This window comes from Phocoena sinus, chromosome 8, assembly GCF_008692025.1.
Source record: "Phocoena sinus isolate mPhoSin1 chromosome 8, mPhoSin1.pri, whole genome shotgun sequence".
In the NCBI taxonomy this organism is placed as follows: Eukaryota; Metazoa; Chordata; class Mammalia; order Artiodactyla; family Phocoenidae; genus Phocoena; species Phocoena sinus.
Genome location: NC_045770.1, coordinates 20421955 through 20448438, shown reverse-complemented (window position 1 = coordinate 20448438; position 26484 = coordinate 20421955). Strand labels below are relative to the sequence as shown.

General features: G+C 41.0%; 1 protein-coding gene across 4 annotated transcripts in view; it reads right to left on the bottom strand.

Moving 5' to 3' along the window:
* Positions 1-25153, bottom strand: part of PPP2R1B (protein phosphatase 2 scaffold subunit Abeta) — a 36161-nt gene extending 11008 nt beyond the window's left edge. Inside the window, exons 1-15 of one of the 4 annotated variants that reach the window (XM_032638914.1) lie at positions 25006-25153; positions 23747-23837; positions 23242-23342; positions 19615-19847; positions 19178-19325; positions 15024-15179; positions 14251-14365; positions 13750-13820; positions 13256-13390; positions 12319-12492; positions 8584-8644; positions 4575-4729; positions 4065-4207; positions 3572-3663; positions 794-3166 (exon numbers count right to left, since the gene is read on the bottom strand). In XM_032638914.1, coding sequence (XP_032494805.1) covers positions 3150-3166; positions 3572-3663; positions 4065-4207; positions 4575-4729; positions 8584-8644; positions 12319-12492; positions 13256-13390; positions 13750-13820; positions 14251-14365; positions 15024-15179; positions 19178-19325; positions 19615-19847; positions 23242-23342; positions 23747-23837; positions 25006-25119 — 1806 coding nt within the window. In that variant the 5' untranslated portion in view covers positions 25120-25153 and the 3' untranslated portion in view covers positions 794-3149. Of the gene's footprint in view, positions 1-793; positions 3167-3571; positions 3664-4064; positions 4208-4574; positions 4730-8583; positions 8645-12318; positions 12493-13255; positions 13391-13749; positions 13821-14250; positions 14366-15023; positions 15180-19177; positions 19326-19614; positions 19848-23241; positions 23343-23746; positions 23838-25005 lie in introns of those variants that run through there. The other 3 variants (XM_032638917.1, XM_032638915.1, XM_032638916.1) reach the window with 3 other exon arrangements.
* Between the last annotated feature and the right edge of the window lie 1331 nt (positions 25154-26484).

Genomic DNA, 26484 nt, shown 5'->3' with positions numbered 1-26484 from the left:
ATTTAAGTGAAAGGCAAGAAACGAGCACCCGACTTGTTTGGCCACCCTGCCCTGCCATCCCCAGGGGGATGGGACCAATGTGATTTCTACAGGAAAGATTTTTAACTCCATAACAACACAGCGATTAATAAAATTGCAACAAGCCGGCATTACCACAGCCTAACCATTGGGTCAGGAATGACACATCTGATTCCCCTGGAGGTCCACGCAAGTATCTTGGATGCTTGGATAAGACAGCTCAAAGGTCAGGCTGCTGTCTCTGCTGAGTCAAGACAAGCTGTCCAGCAAAGACCCCCAGGGCCTAGGATCACCGTGGCCAAGCTGTGATATTTCTGTGAGCTGAGGGCTATTATATCAACAAAGTCTCGTTAGAAACCATATATTAACCTGTTTCTTCTTATGAAACAGAATGCACTTCGGGTTCCTATCTTCATGGCAGCACAGGCAGACAAACAAGATCCGGTCTCTTAAGCCTGTGAGGGCTAAACCCCATAAATATTGTAGAAAGAAACACCAAGGTGAATTCCTCTACTGATGAGACTTTCATTGACATATGTTGTATATATCTCTGCTTCACTTTCCTAGTCAATCAAACAACTGCTGTAAACTGCCTAGGATGGATAAGTATGGCAGTGCTTAGTCCAGGCATTGTACAATCCAAGTGGAACGGGGACTGGAGAAGGGCCACAAAAAGCTCGTTTCTTAAAAGCAGTGAAATTCCTTCATTGTGTCCACAGGGTAATGAGAAGCAGTTTGGATGACTTGTTCAACACACAAAACACACCAGAGCACGTTTTAGAAATTAACTGAACATATTTTTATTGAGCACCTACTATGTACACCAGACACTGATCTGGGTGCTGGTGCTACAGATACAGCAGAAGACAAAATAGACAAAAATCCCAGCCCTTGCAGAGCTCCCGGAGCTTACATTCCAGTGAAATCGAGACAAGAAAACTAATCCATGGAGAAAATGACAAAGCTATGAGCCAAAGAACAATTCTTCTGAGGAGTAACAAAAGGGATTCCCTATTGTTTAAGTCAGAAAGAAACAATGAAGTCCCTTTGGGGTCACCCAAAAAGATAGCGCCCTGCTGAGCTCCCTGACCCAGCCTGAGAAAGCAAGGGCTTGCTGGCTACCTTTACCACAGTTTTATGGTAGAGGTCAATGCACAGAGCTCCCCAGGGGGTCCACTAGGCCATTTAAAAGTCTATCCCAAAACCAATGGCATTTCCAACCAGAGGAAAGCAATGGTTGTGCAAATTTGTTTCAATCAAGACAACAGCCTCTCAAATATGAAATTCAATGAAGACAAACAAAACCTGCAGATAATAATAAAAAAAAAAGAACCATGAAACTAAAATTGTTTACAGCATAATAGTTTAAGATGTTAAAATGAGAATGTAGAAGAGATTATTGCCTAGGAAAGTATTTAATCCTTAGCCCAAAAGTAATAAAATAGAAACATACTATAAATAAACTAGCTTGGCAGTTTTAAATGCAGGCAGGTAATTCTGATTTTAAAAGTTCTGTTTTTCCAAGGTAAGACAAACTTGAAAGTGTTTGGTCAAACTTGGTTTTATGAAATGGTTTAATGTACAAAGTTTTCTAGGAGTCTTTGGACCTTCACAAAACAGAACAGGGCTCACTGGGTTTAAGAGACTGAATGAAAGAAAACAGTCTGAAAACCAAAACGGAAACAAGCAAACTACATAGCGAGATGCACTGAGAGAAAAATAAGCTACAATAAAACCTCATTAATTAAAAATGCATTAGAGACAAGTTGAGTTTGATCAGGTGAAAAATGTTCATAAATTTTAAAGAAAAAATATTTAAATTATCCATTAAATACATATGTATATATATCAGAGATAAAGAGTAAATTGAATGCATCTAAATAAAGGTGTGCCCTCACAAAGATCCTCACGGAAGGTATTTTAATATAATTGAAAAGAGTGATTCGTAACTAGCATATCAAGTGGTAAAAGGGTGCTTTTTAAGGAGCGTTAAAATTGTTTGCGTAGTTCAGACCCAACAGGCTTCCTCACATACTATTAATTTGCTTCAGCAAACCCTTCAGCTTAACTCATTATCTTCAATTCCAGGAGGAACTAATGAGGTTTTACTGTAAAAGTAGAAAAACAAACATTTCAAATGATAAGATTCCAGCATCACCTATACCAAAAAATTAGTAATGAAACTTCAGTTTCGAAAGCTGCTACTGTACCATGTAGCAAGGACCAAATGTTCACACAGCCGGAAGGAGAACCACGTAAAGAGCAGGGAATCCTCACAGGGGATTATACCAGCGGTTCCTTTACTCATTAGAAACACAACTGCAATCTTACAGTCAAACAGTAGAACCACTGCTTATTAGGAGGCACTAGATTTTAAGTTTCTCAGCGGGAAAGGGTATTTTTGAACGCAGTCACAGTGGGGAGCTGTGGAAAGTGAGTTAGGTTTCAACATGACACACTAGCAGCAAGATGCGTCTGCACTTCGGGTTTCTGAATGACGTGATTACAGTCAAAATCGAGCAAAGAAGAACCAAAACAACCCACACGTGAACCTGAGCTTCCACATTCCCCTTTCAGGCGAGACACTGAGGCAGACCATCACTACCCAGGAAAACATGGCTCTCACTACAGTTAAACCTCAGTGTGTCTCCCAGGCGGAGTGCTTATCAAATAAGTTATTCTAAACCATGTATATTTCACTTTGGAATGATGGAGACACACAGATACATATAAACATCAAAAGGATCACTCTGTTCCACATCTGGGTCCAAACCTGTCCAGGCTTGGTGGAATATAAGTGGCCGGGGCCTGATTAAACAATGAGGATGCAGGAGATCAGATGGTGCTAAAAAAATCATTAGGAGACAACCAAGAAATGACCGTGCAAGTGTCAGGAATTGGTAACAAACAATAAGAACAGTTAAAATATAATTATCCCAACAACGAAGACAAGTAAAAAACAATCTTTAGAAAGAATCGAGTCATTGAAATTTGATTTCTTCTTAGTTGTTGCCATTTGTTCAGATGAGGTCTTGAAGGTTTTCCATTTTTTCTCTCCACCCAGTTCAAGAGCACATGGACTAGAAATCTGTGATAAGAATTTAGTAAAGTCTTTCCCCTCCTATTCTTCGTTATGCCAATGCAAGCACTAGAAAATTCCAAACAAAAGCAAGTTAGTGGTACAGAAAGTTCATGAACTATCTATGCGAACGTTAAGCACAAGAAAAATGACCCCAAAGCATAAAACTATGTATGAGCTTCTCACTGTGGTCAGTTTCTTTACTGTCAGGCTAATCAAAAGTTAAACTTTAAAAACTAATTAAAATCCAAACAAAAAACTGTTCTTACCAGTAAGAATCATATCCCTACCCAGCCCTAGGAATTGGGAAAATGGCCAGCTCAGTGGTGGGCCAAGAAGCTTCTACCCAAAGAGAAGACGAGCATTCCGGGAGCTTACCACCTCCCAGGTCCAGATGCTCATCGCCTGGCCCACTTAACACCACTCATACCCCATTAGCCGAAGCAAAAGCTGGAAGGCAGAAAACAGACATACCACTTATAGCTTCCTGTGCAAAGTACTTGACATCCACGTCTTCATCTTGGCCTAGCTTCTGTAGCACCGGCTTAACTTCCTCCTGCAAAGCACTAAAATGCAATGGTATCATCTGTGAGAGGCAGTCTTCTGAGCCAGAGAAATGCTTTATGGTGTGTGTGTATATATATATTTGCTCTATGGTAATTTTTAAAGTTTAAAATTTTAAAAAAATCTTAAAACACCTATAATATAAACTTCACAAGTATTAAATAATTTCTCAGGTTCTCTGTAGAATTACCTTCGAACAATTATCCACATACGTACACAGCTTAAGTATTAAAGTCAGAGTACACACACTCAAAACTGGTTGTTAAATTACTCTATTATTTTCTTTAACCAATCCCACATTTTAGGTGAAGTGAAAATCACCGAATTTAATTTTAGCTATTTCTGCCTATATGGGGTGAAAATTTTAAAGTATTTAAAAAAAAGAATAATACTAAAATCTTACTCGGTATCTAGAATTGGTCCAATTTTCTGCAGCGATTTGGCCACATTGAATCGGACATTTGCTACTTGGTCTCCTGCCATGTTCAATACAACAGGCAGCATCTGCTTGGTGGTTATTTCCTGACCACAGGCTTCAGACAGCGCCTAGAAAAAGAAATAAGACAGCACATTAAAAACACTTTTATTTTTCTAAATATCCCCAAATCTAAAGAGACAATATCTAATAAGAAAGTAACTGGCCAACAGGAAAATGTTTCTAGTGTGAGCATGTGAATGAAGGATGCAAGGTAGCAAAGAATCCCAGAATTAGACCAGAATTCACAACTGACTTGACTACAGATTTTAACACAAACTGAAAAATTGACATTTTTCTCTCATCTCCTAACTGTCCAAATTAATCAGTATAAGAAATATAGTCCAAATAGAAGGCAACATATTCAGAATTCATAATAGAGTACTGAACAACTGGCTGAACATCTGAGCTTAGCAGTAACAGCTATGTAATACTTACATTAATGCAGAATAGAGTGGTCATTCTGTGCAGGTAATTAGGATCATTTGCCATTACTAACACTTTGGGAACGATGGTATTTTGGGCCCACTCTTTACCAAACTTCTGCACTAGTTTCACGAGGCCGTTGGTGGCAGCTTCACGGATGGCGTACACTGCAGAAGGGGTGAAGGTCACGTTGTGGCTGCTCACAGCGTGAGCACAACCTAGTTTACTTCTACTTACATCATCATCAAAGGTGGACCAAAAACAAAACTCTGTAAACACTCCAATTTAGTCAGACTGCAGTGGCAAGCATGCTCAGCCATGACTCCTAGTATGCTGATTTGGTCTTATTACAGTTTCAAAATGTATAGAATGTCCAAGGAAAAGGGAGGTAAGGAGCTCATTATACACATCATTAATTAATTAGCAAATATGAGTGCCAACTATGTGCTATGTGTTACAGAAAGAATGCATAAGATACTGCCCTCAAAGATCACACACTTTAGCAGAAAAATGAAAGCTAATGCATTCCAAGAAGTCATGTGATCTAAGACTGATTATAATGAAGCATGAAATTGTACACTAAAGACCCTGAGGGCTGCAGGAGTTTAGAGGACAGAGAACAGGGAGATCTGGGAAGGCTGCGGGAAAGAGAGGCCTTGCGCTGGGCCTTATAGATTAGGGAGGATTTGTGTAAATGGAGAGAAGAGGGGAGGAATTCCTGGAAAGGCCAAAAAAATTTACCCAGGGCACAAAGGAAAAAACTGAAATCTGGGAGACTGTAAGGTTGAACAGTTAGGGTAGAGCCAGAACACAGAGCATCATGAAAGCTAAATTTAGACTTTGTAAGAAAACCAATGATGGGTTTTTAAAGCAAAGTTGTGACCCTACGGCCAATGTGGTATTTCAGCAAGATTATTCCAGCAGCAGCAAGAACAGCTGAGAGAATGACAGAGAGGCTATTTAGAGGCCTCTGTTGTCATCTATGCAACAGCAAATAAAAACTTAAGACTGACTTGCTTTATTTTCCCTTAAAAATGTTTGTTGAGACAACATGTCAAATGTCTTCTATGGATATATGTGCCTGCTTTAACCTCATAATTCCCTACGAGGTCATTCAGCAAAGATGTCATAAATCTAGATAATAAAGGCCTGAGCTACGATCTTCTCAACAACTAGTTGCTACATACAGCACTCAACAAAGACCGGTGTGGCAATGCTTCACTTTACGTGTCCGATACGACTCAAAATTTGGGCTTGGATAACAAATCTAGAGTGGTGGGTACTGACTCCTTATTCTACTTCTCTCTCCAGATGGGCCCAACCCTCCTGGGTGACAGCTGTGGCTTAACAGCTATCCAAGCCACAGCTCTGATCCTGGACAATTTCTACAAGGCTTTCGGACAGGAAATACCCAGCTCTTCCCAGCCCATAGATCCTTTTAGGTAACGCCACTGATGAGAACAGGCAAGACAGCTTAGCCAAGGAACTATATAATTTATTACCAACATGCAACCTGACCAAAGCCTGTGGGAGCAGCAACCTGCCAGGAATATCTAGAAGCACTCGCTAAGGAGCAGCTCAAGTGAACTGTTTTACTCCTAACACACATTCCCTCCCTTCACACTCACATTCTTTGTCTTGGGCACACCATCCCCCCCACCCCCGCCCCTCAACCAACTTCTTCCCATCTGTGTCTTCTTCTCTCATTGTTTTTTTCATTTGCCTGAGATTTTTCTCATCCTAATGCCATTACCACAGGGAAGGGATCTCACTGCCAGAGTAACCAGAGACAGAGCGCTCGGCCTTGACCCAGACCTTAACTGCATTCAACTCTACTTGGCCAGATGCCTACTATGTTCTTGGCTTCTCTCAATTTTGCTGTTAAAAGAATGCAAACCATTCCACGGTTCTGCCTCTCCTCTCTGCTTGTTTTGTCTCTCTCCCTCCCTCTTCTTCCCTCTCCCCTCAAGGTCTGGCTGACTTGCAATGTTCCTCTGAATTTCTAACACACTCTATATGCTCACTAACTTTGGTACTTTTCCCTTCCTCCTATAAAAAATAAATTCCCCTTCTAAATTCCTCCCTCTCGTCAATACTATCCACTCAACCGTGGGAAGAGAAGTGAGTGATGCTTTCTTCCTTATAGTTCTCTGGATTTTTCACAATATCCTTTTAGTAGTTTAATAAGCAGAAAAAAGTTTCCAAAAATTTAATTGATCATTGATCACTACACGGCAGTTATCTAAAATGTGAAAACAAAACCCCATGTGATTAAGTATAGAACAATTTCAGAGCTGACATTTCATTGGTTCAAAGAATTTCATTGGTTCAAATTTGCAATGCCCACTTAAGTATGCTACTGCAGAAAAAGACACAAGGGTCTCTGTTGCTCCCAAATTGGAAAAAAAAAATCAGAGAAAAAGGAAGTATTAATTAACCTGCATCGACAGAACAATCCTACATGGAAAAGGTGTCAGGAATTCAATTCTTCATGGAACAGGAGGATTTTAAAAGTTCCTCAAAATAAATCTATAACACTAACTTTCCAAGAAAGTATGGACTGATCTTCTGGGACTCACTAACATTAAATATTTATCAGAAATAACATAAACACTTTATTTCTAAAAAGAGAAGACTGCCTTTCCTATGATTTGCCAAACCTCAGTTTCATTTAAGAAGAATAAAAATTAAGCCATAAAAAGGTAACTTTGGAGGACAAGAAAAATAGAAATAAAATCTTCACAATCTAGTTTGAAAACAATGAAATTATCTACATATACACGCCTTTATGAGATATGCATTTTTTTCACACCCCTCCTCTTCACCTCCTTAACCATATGATCTCCCATATGATCCAACTATGCCCTCAGCAAAACCACCTACATGTACAAGCAGACACAACATCCCCACTCCTCCCAAAGAGTCACCCATAAGCACCCACAGAGATATGTTCAGTACATAAAGTATATATAAGAAGCTGTGGAACTGAAGCAGGATACCCATCTTATCCACCAAAATATTGAACCAAAGCTCACAGGACACTGTAAGTCCTCAGGGCCCTCATCTGAACAGATCTCAGACCACACCGAAGCTGCCAGGTCTGGACATGGGGCTGGTACTGGACCTCACTGGTACAGAGGGAACCCCTCCTACCCACTTCCGCCCAGCAGACAAGAGGAGATACCCAGACCTGAGACCTTGTCAAAAAGTCAACTGCTAACAAGTTAACATGAAGTGGCTTTATATAAAACATGAACTGCCTTGTATATTTTGATAAGCAGCAGTTCCAGCTTTTATTTGTAACACAGTATGTGGCACTAGAGGAAAAAGATTCTGTGACTGTTGAATTATGCTATAAATGCAAAGAAAAGGTAAAATACTAAAAAAATCTATTTTCTAAATGCTGTCCTATCTGACCCTGCCCTGAGTTCTCAGCTCTCCCTCTCTTAGTATCATGGCAGCAGCAGCCAGGGTATGGGAAGTTAAGCATGCCTTTCACGCAACCAGAAATCTGGGATCTCTCTATCCTAGGTCACAGCTGACGTCTTCCACTCCTAGACACCTTTATTGCACCATTGTATACCTCCTTCTCTATGTCACCTCAAAGAAGACAAGTAGCCATTTCTTCCCCCTTTCTTCTGATTCCAATCCCTGTCCAACCCAGTCTACAGCGGCTGAAGACACAAAGATGGCATGGCCGGGTAGAAGACCTTGAGATAAGAAAGGAATGAATATCTGTATAAAAGAGACAGCCTGAAAATAATGTAATAGAATGAAAAAAAGGGCAAACCGATTTTTCAATGAAGAAAATAAAATTTAAGATAGAAAAAAACTGGTAGAAAACTGAAATGTCAAACTTGTGCTCAGAAAAAGCTAACTGGATTTTAATGAAAGCCTGTCTTCATCCCTGTACTGGTAAAACAAAATATGGTCAGATTAGGATTCCTTTCTAAAAAGAAAATATATGAACAAAATGGGATATATGCAAAAACATGGGCCTTCCATTAACTTATTTACTTACCATGGTCCACAAGCCAGGCCATACATAAAGAATTCAGCTTCTCATCAAAGAATTCCACACCCTATGGATACAGAAGATTCCATTAACAAACGTCTCCAAAGTTTAGAAATCAAGATGTACTATTTATATTACACCAGTGTGACCTGAAAGCTAAAAAAAACGACTTATTTCCAAATAAGCTGAATTCATGGACCAGCCAGAAAAAGAATACCATGAGATTTGATTTACAAACTGTAAACCTATTTTTATTGGAGAGAAGTCATAAAGAAGAGCAGAAGAAGTGAGTCGGCCCAGGCCCTGCTGAGTGGGAGAGAAGAGAGTGGCCTGGAGCCAGATGCAACACTGCAGCATGCAGAGGCTGCCAAACAATCTCTAGATTATTTGTAAAAATGAATTACCAGGAAAATACCAGTCAGTAATATTAATAATTCTCAAATTTTCCCCCTTTTGGTTAATATCATAATAAATCCTTAAGGATAAAGAACCTGACATCAAGAGACAGACTTATCTCCAGCTAAAGAGAGTACTCTGGGATCCATGGGAGAAAGCAGAGAGGGAATAAAGCAGGCACAGGAGTACAGTGAAGGGGTCCCAGCACAGTCACAGTGGAACCATCCTACTTCTCTCCACCACTGCTCTCCCCCACAACGGTGGCCGCACCAGCACAGGCTGCAGACAAGCTCCTCGAGCTGATTTGCACGGACCCAGCACCGTGGGACGTCACATCATGTGGGCGACCGCTGTGAACTGTGCTTTCCCAGCACCCTGCTCTTGAGGTCTACGTGTTCACAGTCTTTAGCTTCTTTGGATCCTAAGAAGTTTCTGACCAGTGATTATGTATTTTCAATAAAGAAATGTAATTAAAGTGCTTTGAATATATGATAAAATGGCTTCATGGGCTTCCCCGGTGGCGCAGTGGTTGAGAGTCTGCCTGCCGATGCAGGGGACACGGGATCGTGCCCTGGCCCGGGAAGATCCCACATGCCGCGGAGCGGCTGGGCTCATGAGCCATGGCCACTGAGCCTGCGCGTCCGGAGGCTGTGCTCTGCAGCGGGAGAGGCCACAACAGTGAGAGGCCCGCCTACCGCAAAAAAAAAAAAAAAAAAAAATGGCTTCATAATACTAGATTATGAACAGGCTTTATTTTAGCACACCCTTAGATTATTACCATGTCTGCTCTCAAAGACTTATTTTTCATTTCAGATCATGGATTTTTCTTGAGTCTTAATTAACTTTTATTTCCTGATTCTTGTGGTTTAGCCTTACTTTCACTCACCATGGTCCATAAGCCAGGCCATATATAAAGTCTTGAAAGAATTTTATAAATTGACTACCTGAAATAAAAGTCTTTACGGATTTTTTTTTAAGGATAAAATATATAATAATAACAAGAAGTTGAAGTTGTATAACAAACCACTTCTGACTGATGCATGTCACCTCTGCTAGACAAGCATGAGGCAAAGTCACCAGGTGCCTGTTTCCGTACTCCTCTGGAGAGCTACCGACCTTTGCAGGCTTCCCAGGTCTGGGAGGGACAGAGGTTCAAGAAATGGTACTAAAATTCACCCTCCCTTCTGGACAGTTATTTCAATCTTTAGCAAACCAGTTAAGCACTGCTGCTTTCGACTCCGGAGAGGTGATTCATGACAGTCACCAGGGAATAAGAGATGATGACTCTCAGTGCTCGGGAATGGAAGAGGGAAAAAAACTGACAGGATGACTTTGCCTGACCCCATCAGCTATATAGGTATCCTCCACTTTTTGAAAGTTCACTTTATATCACTTCACTTTTACAAAAGAGCTGTAAAACAATACGTGTCTTCACTAACCAAAAGAAATCTGAAGGGGATTTTTTTAACAAAAAAAGGTGAAAACAGCATTCAGCATTTGTCTTGCAGCGAGACAACGAGCCCTTCGACAGGCAGCGTGCACCACAGCAGCAAGAGTGGCCCCGCCAAGCTCCTTCCCCTAGAACTACACTCAGCATCTCAGCATCAGGCCGCCATTGCTTTGAACTGTGCCTGTGAGCATCTGTGCTTTATCTTGATTTACTTCCTGTATCTGTTAGCAAGATGTGCTATGGTAATTGCTTCTTCGCTTTGTGCCATTTCAGCTTACAAAAGCTTTCTTAGGAATGCTCTACTTTCAAACAGTGGGGGAAACCTGTACACTGATAATCTTTGGCATCCATTTTGAAGAATGGGACACTTCAAATTTGATAAAACATATGACGTCACACACACGCACAGACACATTTCATAAACTAAGTATACCAAAATAACAATACAAATTCAGTGATCCAAGAAAAGAAAAAATAAATCCCATATGCTATGATATGAAAGGAACAGAAGTGGGGTTGAAAGAGGGGAAACAAACTGTATTAATGTTGGCTATAAACTGACATATTACGAGCTTTCTCAAAAAATTTTCAGGTATTCATTTTCTTAACAATCAACAAATGTTAAGTGCCTGATTAATGCCAGGCACTGCACTATGGTAAGCACTGGAAATAAAACACTGAACACAGTCCCTGCCCTAAAAGAGATCAGTTGTCTATCTCCTCAACTAGATTTTAACAGACGGTTATAATATACTATAGTAAGTGCAACCAACATGGTGAGGGCACATCAAATTTAGAACTGACAAAAAAAAAAATTAAAAAAAAAAAAAAAATAAAAAAAAAAAAAATAAAAAAAATTTAGAACTGACGAGGCTATCTACTAAAAAAGAAAGGGAAGGATGTGGCTATAAAACCCAGCACTGAAATTTTAATTAATTTGAGATCAGTACAGCTATCCATGAATCTCAAACAGTAATGTGATAATGTAGACTTTGGCCAAAATACTAGCATTACAAACTTCAACACTCCTTTTTTGTATGGAGAGTCCTCAACTCCCTTTAACCAGAATGTAGTAAAAGTGGTTAACCAGAGACATTTTGCACAGAATACAGGCAAACAGGGAAGCCTCCCTGAGCAAAAGTCAAAACTTATTTATCTCAAAACCATACTTCCCTTTCTTCTGAGATAAATATTCCTTAAATCACAGAGACATTTAGTAGCACAAAATCTATGTGACATAAACCAAGAAATTAATTATATTCTTCTATGGCTTTGCTTTCAGATAGTGGGGAGGTGAAATGTGTTTCTATAATACCTTTTTATTAGAAGTTAATGCAGGGCTTCTCTGGTGGCGCAGTGGTTGGGAATCCACCTGCCAATGCAGGGGACATGGGTTCCAGCCCTGGTTGGGGAAGATCCCACATGCCGCAGAGCAGCTAAGCCCGCGGGCCACAACTACTGAGCCTGCACTCTAGAGCCCGCGAGCCACAACTACTGAGCCCACATGCCACAACTACTGAAGGCCACGCACCTAGAGCCTGTGCTCTACAACAAGAGAAGCCACTGCCATAAGAAACCCACGCATCGCAACGAAGGGTAGCCCTCGCTCGCCGCAACTAGAGAAATCCCGCGCACAGCAACAAAGACCCAATGCAGCCAAAAATAATAAATAAATTAATTTAAATTTTAAAAAAAAGGATACATAAAGTTTAAAAAAAACAGAAGTTAATGCACTGATGAAAATGCAAACCACTCTACAGGCAACTAAGAGAGACCATACTTTCATGAGTCTAAATGAACATAACCACAGGAGCTACTTGGGCCTCCTACTTGCCATGGTAAATCTGCTCCACTATCGGATGCTATCCTTCAGTTCACAGAGCACCCATACTCACCAGCTGGCCTGCCAGCAGTGGCATATACTCAATGATGGCCAGCCGGACCCTCCATTTGGCATCTTCAGCCAGCTCCACTATGGCAGGAAGGAGTGATTGAGAGAGCTGCCGGATTCCAATCACTTCATTTACACAATCCAAATTGGAGATGATGTTCAAACGAACTTCAGGACACTGTAAGTACACAAGCCCCAAGAGACCACATGTAAAGATCAAGTTCTCTGCCCAATATTCTCCTACCAACACAATGAGTAAATAAAATTTAAAATAAGAAAGTACTGACTCAGGTGAAAAAAGTATTGTCTTGGAAGAAATACTTAACACTGAGTACACAAATAATTCAAAGCACATAATTTAACTGATCTTAACCAGAACTTTCAATGAAAAATCTATAGAAAGGTAAAGGGCACAGGCTATGAAATCAAATTACATGCATTCAAATCCCAGATCTACCACTGCTGAGACCCTGGGTAAGTTATTTTACCTCTGTGCTTCACCTTCTTCATCTGTAAAATGGGAATAATAATAAGACCCACCCTCATAAGACTGTTGTGAGAATTACATGTAATAATAATACATGCAAAGCATTTATGATCATGCCTGGCACATGGTGTTAATAAATATTAGCTAATGTTATAATTTTGATATTATTATATTTATATTTAAATGAAAGAAACTTATCAAACAAAGATCCATTAAGTTTAAAGAGAAAAAAAAGCAGCAAATATAAGCAGGAAATAGGCAGAGAAGATGGAAAGACATTTTTAAGTCTGTATCAAATAGCCCATTTTCTGGGGAACTTATAACCCCATGCCCAAACATTGTCAATGGTTTAAAATAAGTTACTTTGTTGGGTTCTATCTCAGTGAGACCCCAAACAAAAACCAAACCAAATCACTGACTATCAAAGGATAACAAAATTTATAGCCAGACTTACCTCATCCTTTAACTGAGCTAAAAAAAGAGGTAGAAGATGTTCAATGGTATTCCCTTTGCCCAAAATCGTAGACAATCCCATAATTACAGAAGCTAGAGCCGACTTGACATGTTGATTTGTATCAGATACTAATTCCTAAAACAAAATCAAAATTAAAAGCCTTTCTTTTTTTTGCAAGACAATAGAAACTTCCATACCATTTCACAAGGAATTTTAAAAGTCAGCACTATTTCAGTATTGATTAGTTGATAAAGTTTCCTCAGACCATCTGTCAAATAATATAAACCTATGCACCAAAGAGCACTTTACACTTATAAAGCACTAATAAGTAATAAATAACAATGTCACATGTTAACATATCTGTCCCATTCATCCCTGGTCCACGTTTAAACTCAAAGAGCTTTAAGGGAATGTTGATACAAACAAAAACTGAGGTAAGGTTTACCTTCATATAGGGCAAAGTGAAACAAAAAATAAACTAAAGTTAGGTTTACCTTTATATAGGGCAGAATCTGATTCATAATTATGGTCTCTCTACCTTCCATGGGCAAGTTCTCACAAAGTTCTAAAAGAGATAAATAGAAAAAAAAAAAATGCTTAATTACAAGGAACCAAATGAAGAAATTTAACCGGGTTTATCAACAGTTTCAAGTTAAATCAAATCATATGTTTAAGCAAGTAAGCTCCAAGGAGGAAACCTGGCTTATTTTAAATGCACTTTTTGGTCAATCTATATGCCACTGTGTACCACACCAATCCAACCTGGAAATGCCTTTTTTCTTTTTTTTTCCTAAAAACAGAAACAGGGTAACACAGCTGTTTGATTTTAAATATAAAGGGAGTAGCTTTATGAGACAATGTAACATTTCAACACATTAAAATCATCTCTATTTACTTGAAAACATAATCTAGAACAAAAAAAATACAAAATTCACTGACATAAAAAATGCACCAAAGTGAATGACATAAACTACAACATAAACTGATGTCTTAACCTTTTACTTTATGGGCAGCAGCTGCTCGGACTTCAGCTTCACAGTCTTTGAGTAGGTTCTGAAAGGCGGGGATGAGGTCATTTAGGGTGATTTTGGGACCCACAGCTTTCTGGAGCTATAAAAGAATTTGTAAAGGTTTTAATGTATTCTAAACAAAATAAGTAACATGAACACACAAAACAGCGCAATCTTCAAGTACAGACAGTCCCCAACTTATGATCGTTTGACCTAAGATTTTTCAACTTTAGGATGGTGTGAAAGCAATACACGTTCAGTAGAAACCAAACTGCAGATTTTGAATCTTGATCTTTTCCCAGGCTAGCGATATGCAGTACAATCCTCCCGTGATGCTGGGCAGAGAGAGGAAGCCCCAGCTCCCGGTCAGTCATGCAATCATGAGGGGAAACAACCGATACACGTAAAACCATTCTGTTTTTCACTTTTAGTACAGCATTGAATAAATTACATGAGATATTCAACACTTTATTATAAAATAGGTTTTGTGTTAGATGATTCTGCCTAACTGTAGGCTAATGTAAGTGTTCTGAGCACATATGAAGTAGGTGAGGCTAAGTTATGATGTCCAGCAGGTATTAAATGCACTTTCAACTTGCAATGGGTTTATCGGGACATAACCCCATCCTGAGTCCAGGAAGATCTATATGTTTTTGCCATGAGCACTTCCAATTCAGAAATTTTTGGTACAACAGCAAATCTGTGGGTTTCTGGTTTTTATCTTTAGTACTCAAAAAATGTCAGTGCAACCATTTTACCTCTGAAAATTTGTCAGCTACCATATAGCGAACTCGCCAAGATTTATCTTCTGCTGCTTGTCCAAGTGTAGGCATCACCAAAGCCTCAAGGTCATCCTCAGAAAGTAACTGAGCAATATTGACACAAGCTTCCACAGCTAGGAGGCGCACTGAATCCTAATGAACAAAATTCCTTTCCGTTAGTCAGATAATATTTACTGAGAGCCACGCGGCAGTGTGTGGTGTGTGGTATTGCCGTGGGTATCATTTAATTTAAAAAAAACCAAAAAAAAAAAAAAAAACCAACCACACTATATGCAACTCATGTCTTTATGTCTTGAAATAGCTGCTCCCTTTGCCTGGAATGGCAGGCATGTCAAAGCCATAAAGGCAGAAATGACTGTTCTCTGAGCGAACAGCAAAGTAATGACGTTAGTTAGAGTGCAGGATTTTTATTAAGGAAAATGAAAATAAAATGTGAAGATTAAGTGAAAAAAGAAAACATTTTAATGATGTCTCTAAATCCTCACTATAAGAAGTTGAGGGATAAAAATGAAAACAATGCTTGTACAAGTTGTTTACAACAGATCAGAACAGAGAAAGAGAATGGGGGATAAGAGTAAGGGAATGACTTAGGAAGCTCAGTTTTCAAAATACTCATTGTAGGATGGCAGTAATAGGAGTTTAGGCATGAGATAATGACTTGGAAAAAAATACATAGAAAAACAAATTTTAAAAGTAATTTAAAAAAACATTCAATTTAAATGTTGATGATCAAGGACAGAATAACTTTGAGGTAGCCAAGCATAAAAAACCCAGCAGAAAAAATTAGGTATGGGATTAATGAACTCAGCTTCCCAAATGTAAACCACCAAGTATCAACGTAGTACCTATATGACCTTTGCACAAGTGGAAGTATATAATTAGACAAATCAATGAAAAATAGGGAATTGAGACTATAGATTTGGGAATCATAAATATATTAGTAGGAACTGAAAATACAGAAACATCTGAGCACCCAGAAGAAACAAGACAAAAATTTTAAGAGTATGTGTGTGTATATATACATATATAAATATTTTATATATGTAACATTCCTGTATGCGTATATCTAGGCATGTGCAAACACACAAGGGATAACAGCAACTCCAACTTTCCGAGACACTACACGTTTACAGATCAACAATAACTTACCCTACGCCCAAGACACTCACTACTCTATCTAAAGGAACAGGCTAAAAAAGGCAGAATTAGGTTCTTGGTAGTAGTTATACAGCTATTTTCAGATTCCAAAAATTATGATGAATCAAGGGATTACCATCATCTATGGAAATATATACCCATCAATATTTGTTCAATTAATCAACTGCTTCTCTTCCAGAACTCCTGATTTTCTTCCCTGTACCTGCTACTCCTCCCAGAATCTTCTCCACTCAGCAGTGACACCAGCATCCACCCAGTTGCTCAAGCCAAAAATCAAAGAGATCTTGATTCCTCTTCCCTTCATCCAATTCAATCATAGCTCTACTGACTACCTCCAAAACTATCTCCAGTTTCTCTCCATCTTCACTATACCACCCTAGTTCACCACTGTCTCCTGCCTGGATTATTACAAAAGTCTCCTAACTTGTCTTGCTGTTTCTACTCTCAACCCCACCTTACAATTTAGTTTCCACCCGGAAGCCAGAATGATCTTTTAAAAATGTAGATTACATCAAATCACACCGCTGCTTAAAATCTCGGTGTATTCTCATTCCACCTAGAAAAGAAAATCCAAACTCTACACCCTTGTGGTTTAAAGGTCCCCCACAATCTGGCCCCTGCTTATCTTCTCCAAACTCATCTCTGATCAGAGTCCCTTTCGCCCACTATGTTCTAACCTCAGGGCCTTTACACTAAGTGTCCTCTCTTCCTGGAATTCTCTTTTCCTGGAGCTCTGACACCCTAGGAAAGGGCATGGCTGGCATTTTTCTTTCATGTCTCAGTTTATGCCACCTCTTCACAGTCCTTCTCTGACTAACCAGTCTAGAGGATGCCCTACAATCACTCCCCACCACTGTGTCACCCGACTCTATTTTCTTCATAGTATTTATCCCCAATGTTTCGTTTGTTTATTATCTGTTTTCCTTCATTAAATTGTAAGCTCCATGACAGCATGGTCCCTGTACACCCTGTTTAACACTGTAAACCAGCACTAGAACAGTGCCTGATATGTAGAAGGTGCTTGATAAATACTTTCTCAATGAATGACTAAGGCAGGAGCAGCAATTCTATCAGTAGTCAGAGTGAATATACACACATGTATTTTACAACTAAGCACAATATTTTTTTGAGCATCCATTGCTGCTAATACCACAACTAGACATATCTCTTGATGAAAAGTAACCTCCACCTACGAAGTGATCTTATTGCCCCCAAAATATCAAACCTAACTCTCCTTAAGCCTTTAGATCAGAGCTGGGCCAAGTGCTGGCCAAATCTGAAAAGCAGCAAGTTTCTGTAAATAAAATTTTACTGGAACGGCACCATGCCCATTAGTTTACATATTATAGAGTGCTACATACAACAGCAGAGCTTTGTAGTGACAACAGAGACTGTCTGGTCCACAAAGCCTAAAATATTTACTATCTGCCCCTTTCACAAATCTCCACTCTAGATTCAACTACCAATTTTGCAGGACAAAAGAAAATGTTAAATTATACCACTGGAAATGTAATCAACGAGATCTCCAATGAGGATTCTAAACCTGTACTGTCCAATGCGACAACCACTACCCACTCACTACCTACTTCTGTGTGCCTGAAATGTAACTAGTGCCACATGTTTAAAGGATAGTTATTTTGGATATATTGGGTTAAAATATATTATTAAAATCAACTTCACCTGTTTTTTACTTTTTAAAACGTGGCTACTACAAAACTTAAAAGTAACAGCGGCTTACATTGTATTTCTGTTAGATACTGCTGTTTTAAACTATACTGTATGAGTAATAAAAATGCAAAGAGAAGTAAGGAGGTGGTTACCACGAAAGTCAAGATGAAGTGTTAGTCTTAAGGGGGTGGAGAGTGAGGAGTGGGAACTGGGGAGCGGGGTTGTGTTTGGGAGGGAGCCCATGCTGGGCTTCCAGGGTAGTGGCTGTCGAAGTTCTATCTCCTTTCATGGATGAAAGTCACAAGATGACATTAACTTGTAATGATTCATTAAGATGCATATTCACTTTGTGCTGTTTTCTATATATTATTTTAATAAATTTAAAAAATTATTTCAAAACATTTACCATCTTTAGATCTAGAAGCTGAAAATAAGACTCATGGGTATGTATCTGCTGCTCGTGATCCTGTACACATAAAGTGATTCTAGGGCAGCAACTAGGTAAAACCTGAAGGGCTCTTCTTCTGGAGTCCAGGAACTCTGGGGGCTGATCCTCCAAAGCACCATACAGAGAGGCAGTGCAGCTTAGCAGTGAAGGCCATGAACTCTGGAGCTAAACTGCCTAGACTCAAATCCCAGTCCAACACTGCTAACCATGCAACCTTGAGCAAGTCACTTCAATTTCCTGTGCCTGTTTCCAATTATGTAAAGTGGGGTATCTACCTAATGGGGCTGTCGTGAGGACTGAATTACTTCCCATATGTAAACCACTTAAAACAGGCTGAGAAAGATTTATTTAGGTGCTTACTAGTGTATTATTATTGTTATTTCTACAACAATGAGATCCAGATCCTTGGATTTATAACTGCTATCAAGTGAAGTCATCCTATACACTCACATAGAGGATGCAGAGGGTCAAACAGCTTTCCCAATACATGCTATGCTTGTTTATCTGAAAGCCAAAAATTCCAGGAAACATTACTCTCCCATGACAATCCAGCCTGCAGTGCCCAAAGGTATGTTACCCTTTCATGCAGCTTTGGTCTTCCTTTCTAATTATGGCTCCCATTTCCTCTTTGACACCCCCTTCCTTTTAACAGCTGCTAATGTAAAAGAAAACTGTGGTCTGGCTAAGAAAGAATTATAAGGACACTGAGATGGGTCATATTAAACTTTATCCAGGCCAGAATTAAGTATTAATTCTGCAAAAAGGATCCTAACACGAGAACCAAAACACCCAAAGAAATTCTTAAAATTTTAAGAGGAGCATATCTGTGTACTTTAATTACCAAGAGTTAACCTACCTGTTCATCGGAAGCTAGATTAGTGAACAATGGAACAATTTCACTTTTCACACTGTCTAATTCCAAAACTTTTGCAAATTCACCCAATTTGGAAGCAGCAGCACGTCGTACCATTGGTGTGTCATCTGAGCACAAGGAACGGAAGTGCCTGCAGCAAATAAAATGATGAAGGTATTTCCTGTCAAATGCCATTGATTAAGCATCCCCCAACGCACACAGAAATTTTAGAGGTTTTCTCTTACAACCATCAGGGATCAGACTTCTACTCATAGAAGTAACAAGGGAAAACCCACGGGTATATTCAACTGGACAATAAAAAGTGGTGTCATTAATCCGACTACCCTGATACCAGTCACTCACTGGTAACAGGGTACTGTGTAACTTGTCAGCTGTGAACTCCCAATAACCCCAAATAACTAAAAAATACCATATCTTACTGTCTGATTTCTGCTTTGACAGCATTTGAAGCTCTGGGATAGCAAACGCTGAACAAACCACATGCAGATGTGCGAGAGGTAAACCAATCCCCACTCGCTAGGCGTTTCACCAGAGGGACAAAGTGAGCCTCCAGAGCCACAGCAGTGTGCTCCTGGGAGATCTGCCTCAGGGACTCCACAGCCTTGTCTCGAACCACAGTCTCTTCCACGGTCGCCAGACTTTCCAGAGGAGGCTAAATAGACCGAAATGGAAAACCAGAGAGAAAACTTACTCAATCAGGTTAGATACAGATTATCACCTTTTAAAGTGACTGAAGGGAGGTGGTACATGTAACCAGAATGTTAGCTACATCACACCAAATGGTTACTTTCAGTTCACATGGTGATAACATATGGTGTGTCCAACCTGAAGACACGACTTCTGTAGGACAGCCAAGATCTCACGTCCCAGATGGCAATTCCCAGATGGTGTCTACAAATGACACAGTGGAAGAGACTTGACACAATATTAATATTATTGCGAGCTGAATCACTAGATTTAAAAGCTATGTAGCAGGACTTCCCTGGCGGTCCAGTGGTTAAAACTCCGTGCTTCTACTGCAGGGGGCGTGGGTTTGATCCCTGGTTGGGGAACTAAGATCCCACAAGCCGCACGGTGCAGCCAAAAAAAATAAATAAATAAAAGCTTTGTAGCCAAATTCAGACAGGATAATGTACACTTCCTCGAGTAAGTGCAAAAACATGACCAACGCTGGGCACCATAATTACATGAGGACATCTCATCAGGACACTGAGTCCACGGCCTTTGGGTTATTATTCTACCATTCCTGGAGGTGGACGCTACCTGTGTCCACTGTCTCCACACCAACCTATAAATGGCTGAGAACAAAATCGTTTTTTCAGAATACATCCAGAATCTTCCCATGAGCCACACACAGTGGGAGCTTCCAAAAGAACAATTAAGTGAAGAGTGCAGAGGTGGTAGCAAACCTTGCCTGCAGCTTTAGAAACAGAAGAGACCAAAGGGGCTGGTCTGGACTAGGATCAGTGAGTGACTATAACACAGCCCAGTAAAAAAGTGACAGAGGGCGGGTTCTCTGAACCTCTGCCTTTCTGGGTTTACACTCAGTCCAGGCAAATGCAGCATATACCATGAGGTGCAAATGTTAAAGACAAAACCCACATGTAGAACTGACCAGGAGAATGAAACACAATTGTGAGTCAAAGGAGAGACGTGTGTCTATCCAATAATACATTTCAAAAATTATTTGATACACAGAGGTAGAAAGTACTCAGCTTTTCTAAGAGGCATTTCAGAAGCCCTTTGAAAAGATATTGCTTTCTGACTTGTAAAGGCCTTTCATGATCTGTCCACTGCCATCTCTGACCTCCTCTCATGCAGTATCACTGGATAATCTCTATCACTACTACAGGATAAGGCGAGCTCCTGTCTCTTGATGTGAACTCTGCCTATCTCTCCATGCTCTTTTCCTATGCCCCCGGACCACCACTTCTTCCAACTCTAGCACCAACACTGTATACTCCTGCAGTCCAACCGGTTCCATGCTTCCAAGGCTCTTAAACTCTTTCTTTTAAAATGATAATTATTGCTATATTCTAGCACTGAGGATACGGAAGAAACAAGGCCACAATTTCCTTGCTCTAGTGGAGTTCACATTCTTTTTTTTTCTTTTTTGGGTCTTTTGATTTTATTTTTTTTAATTTATTTTATTCATGTACAGTTGATGTACAATGTTGTGTTAATTTCAGCAAAGTGATTCAGTTATACATATACATACAGTCTTTTCCATTATGGTTTATCACAGGATATTGAATATAGTTTACATTCTAATGGAGGAAGATAACAACTAGTCACGAAACCAACTAGATGGTGTTGAGTGTTCTGTAAAGAACTAGAATAAGGGGAATTCCCTGGCCGCCCAATGGTTAGGACTCCATGCTTTCACTGCCAGGGGCCCAGGTTCAATCCCTGGTCGGGGAACTAAGATCCCACAAGCCAAGCGGTGCGGCTAAAAAAAAAAAAGAATAGGATAATGTGATAAGGGGTGAGTGGGGAAGCAATTTCAGGTTGAGTGGTCAGCGAAGGTCTCTGAGATGCATTAAAGTTGATATGTGAATGACAAAGAGACAGCCCCAGGAAGCTCAAAAAAGAAACATTTTATTATAGGGAATACCTAGGGCAAAAGTCTTAAGGCAATAAACCTGGTTTATTCAAAGAACAGAAAGAAGACCATCGTGAATGGAATGAGGTTATTACGAGGGAACACATGAGATAAGCTCATAGGGGCAAGTTTTGTAAACTAAGGTACAAGCTAAGGTAGAAATTTGGGATTTTCTAAGAGTCGTGGCAGGTAGTGAGTGATCCACCCACTGGGTGAAGAGTGAACTGTAGTGGTGGGGCGGGAGGCATGAGTGGAAGGCAACTAGTTAGAAAGTTACTGCAGTAATCTAGAGGAAAGATCATGTCGTCTAGAAAGATTAGAGGAATGAAGAGCTAGGTGGTAGTAGGGATGAAGGAGAGTGAACTGATTTGGAATATATATAGAATCTATAGGAGTTACTAATGGGTTAGATGTGGGAAATGAGGGAAAGCGAATTCAAGAATGTCTTCTAGGTTTTGGTTTGTGCAACTGGGTAGACGGTGATGCCATTAACTGCAATGGGGCAACTAATTAGGAGGCATATTTGGGGGAGAAAATTGATGCTGTTTTAGATATTAAATTTGAAATGCCTGTTTGACATCCAAGTAGAAAAATCACAGGCAGATATATAGAGAAAGACAAACACAGATATTTATATCTATCTTTCTACATATATCTATAACTGGAGTTCCATGGAAAGGTAAGAGGTAAAGACAGAAGTCACAAGAGTCAGCAACATAATACAGACAATATTTAAGCCCGGAAGCATTCAGCCCTATCTTGTCTAACTGGCAAATTCCTAGTCATCCTTCAAAACCTAGTTCAGACATTCTCTCCCAACAGATCTTCCCTGATCACCCTGGGTTAATCACTTGCCCTTCTCTATTACTTGAATGCCTTTTATGTGCTTCAAAATTTTCCATCTAACACCGCACAGTAATTATTTGTTGACACATAAGGACAGAGGCCTCATTCCATTCATAATGCTCTTCTCTAACATTAACATTGTAACTTCAGTGCCTGATATAATAGGTTCTCAATAAATGTCAACTAAATTAAACTGAATTCATCAAATTCGCAAAGTAAGTCAGAAGCAAAAGTTACAATTAAAGACAAAACTAATAAACATTCCCAAAGCCATAACATTGCTAGATGAGCATTAAGATTTCCACTGTAAGGGGGAAAAAGCCATGAACAAAAACCATCAAATCCTTTTTCTCCTGACCTCTAAATTAACAAATCTACAGAGGCAAAAAAGAGGGAGAAGTTCTTTAATTCATAGTCAGAAAAAATAAGAAAGGGTTAATTGAGTCCAAAGGGCCTAGTTATTTGTCCTCTCAGTAGCTAACACTGTGACTATCCATAAAAAGATCTGTATAAAAAATGCTGCAGTGTGCCTATCACCAAACAGGGTATCATTTATACTGCAAAAGTTGTAGAAGGAGAGTAGGCAGAATATACTCACCAACAAACAGTGGGCAAAGTCAGGACCTCCCACCAGGCCAGTGAAATTTCCCAGCTGCTCAGCAAGAGCTAACAGTACCTCATCTTCATCATAAATTGTATCTGGAAATGACAACAACCCAGTACTCATCAACAAGGATATCTGGCCCAGAGCTGGACACTCACACAAAACTAGGAATAGACTCAATATGTAACTAGATGGTCTGTCACAGTCCTAACAGCCTTTTCCTCCTTCTCAATCAAGAGTCTTTGTGGATCTGTTTTACAGAATGAGTTAGAAATTCATAATCCATATCAATTACTTTCCTATTAGCTAAATAGTTAAGGTCTGAATATGTCTGGCCACAAAATTACCGTATATGCTGTCCTGTTTCTTCATGGGAAACAGCAGGCTCAGTTTAGTACTTACTAATACTGTGGGTAACAAATTCGAAAAAAAATAGCCAAAGTTTTGAAAGCCACTGGAAAACAGAAATGCCCATGTCTTTCCTCCAAGAGTCACATACCTGTAAGGAAAGGCAGCAGTTCAGTTCGCGTCCTTTCTACTCCAAGTGCTAGAGCAATTGTTGATAATTTCTTAATACTATTGAGACGGAGCTTTAAAAAAGTAGAAAGAACGAAGTCAAGAAACAGTTGTGATTTAGACCAAAAGACAGTAGTTGCATGCTTCCCTGATGGCGCAGTGGTTAAGAATCTGCCTGCCAATGTAGGGGACACAGGTTCGAGCCCTGGTCAGGGAAGATCCCACATGCCGCGGAACAACTAGGCCCGTGCGCCACAACTACTGAGCCTGCACTCTAGAGCCCTCGAGCCACAACTACTGAAGTCCCCATGCCTAGAGCCCGTGCTCCGCAACATGAGAAGCCCGCAATGAAGCCCGTGGGCAGCAATGAAGACCCAACACAGCAAAAAATAAATAAAATAATTTTTTTTTAAATGTGAATCATTTTTAAAAAATTTAATAAAAAAAGGACAGCAGTTGCAAACAGGTGAGATAATAACATACAGGTAAGAATGAAGAAAACCTTTAATTTAGATTTTATTCTATGAGGAACCTCAAGAACAGTGGAACACGTCTTCATTAGCTAAAGGAAGATTTCTTAGGAGAAACACGTTGACGGGCCCATTAAAGAAATGAAAGAAAATACAATATTCAGAAAAGTGAGACAATTTTAAAAAGAGAGAACTTTGGCAGTGGTGAAGCAGGTGAAACGGTTGAGTACAACCCCTGCCTTTTCAAAGAAAAGTTCCATCAGAGGTGATACACCGCCTCCTCTAGGTTAGTTAGCCATCCAACCTAATTTCTACCCCACAAGCCCAGCGGAAGGCAGTCATTCACCTGCACTTCACTGGGCGCCTTGGCATCCTTGCAGCCCGCTCCAGGCCCTCGCGGTTCCGCTCCGCCCTCCTCCCGCTCGCTCAGCTACAGGGACGACCCGCCCAAGGCTGGACGCGGCGTTCCCACCGCCCGACCCGGAAGGAGGGCCCAGGACGGAAGCCGGTTCCCCCACAACCGCCCCGGACCCGGTGCGACCGCCGGGCCAAAGCCTCAGCGGGCCGGGACGAGGGGTGCTGGAGAGGTTCCCGGCCCGTCGGGTCGAGCCACCAGAATCCCTCACGGATCTCTCCCCTCCTCCCTGTCAAGTTTCTGCTCCGAGTCCCAGCTTTTAATCCCCGGGCCTCCCCTGCCCCGGGGCGGGCCTTCCCCCTTCCCTACCACGCGCCCGGCCGAGCCCGCCTCCGCTCCCCGGCCCGACTCCAGTACCTGCACATCCTCATTGCGCAGCTCGTCGATTAATACCGCGATCGGGTAGAGCGAATCGTCTCCATCTCCGCCCGCTGCCCCCTGGCCCATGCGGGGTCCCGCCACGCCCGCCATGTTCTTTCTCCTCCGCTTGGTCGCCACCGCCCGCTTCGCTCCCAGGCCCCGCCCCGCGCCCCAGGCCCCGCCCCGCGCCCCAGGCCCCGCCCCGCGCCCGGAGAGGCGGGGCTAAGACCCAGGCTCGGCTGGTGCTGAGGTCTGGGAACTAAGTGCCCGGCCGGCCGGTGGAGGCCCCATCCCGGACCCCGCTGCTGGAGGTGCACGTCTGAACTCCAAAAGACAGGTGGGCTGAGAAAGCGAAAGGAGCCCGCGTGTCCTTTCCCCAGGCAAAAGAAACAGGGGCGGGGATTCGTCCTGCTCATGATCTGAAGGCGTCGGGGACTACCTGAGTGAACCATGCTGTGCCCTCTTAGGACTCAGGCGGACCAACGAGGATGCCCAAGGACAGGAGGAAAAAAGATTTAGCGCCTCTCCTGACTTCATCCTGGCCCTGAGCCATTTGGGTCTCCAGTCCTAATTTCCCCGCTATCCTCAAACTTCCACAAAACCCCTCCACCTCTTCCTCCGGCCTGTGCGCCAGAATTGTATCTGGCTCCTGCCCCGTAAGACAAATAACGCGGGCGGTGAGAGAAAATGAACAGCGCTATCCAAACTCCCCAGTCAATATTTTTTCCGCTTTCTCCATGCAAGCTGTTAAAAACATGTTGCTCTCTTGTTTTTGTTTCTTTTCAGTTTGGTACTGGAATGGTGCCTTCTGTTGTATTTTCTTCCTCCCATTTTTTAGGTCTTTAGCATGCTAGAAGTACAACAATCAAGCAAAACTAGGACAAGCTTTAATCCTTCCAAATTGGGTGGCGTGGCTACTTTGCTTGTACAAGAAAGGCTAAACTGACCTCTCTAGAACTCCAGAAGTCCTCAAAGGCAGCAGTGGCAGGAGGTGAGGGTACGGGAGTGCTTTCTTACAAAATTTAGTGGGAAGTTTCCATTTACCCTTGTTAGGGCAGCATGGAATAACTACAATGTCCCTTTCTGTTTGTTTGTTTTGAACTATAATTTAAGCAGCTTAGATTGATAGCTACCTATGGTGATCACAAGCTCTGAAATGATAATTCTATGTGTTTGATTAATAAAAAAAGTAAAATTATTAATAAATCTAATTTAGGAGACTTTTTAAAAAAAACATGGGGTTCGGGCTTCCCTGGTGGCGCAGTGGTTGAGAGTCCGCCTGCCGATGCAGGGGACACGGGTTCGTGGCCCGGTCCGGGAAGATCCCACATTCCGCGGAGCGGCTAGGCCCATGAGCCATGGCCGCTGAGCCTGCGCGTCCGGAGCCTGTGCTCCGCAAAGGGAGAGGCCACAACAGTGAGAGGCCCGCGTACCACAAAAAAAGAAAAAAACAAAAAAAAATATGAGGTTCTTGGA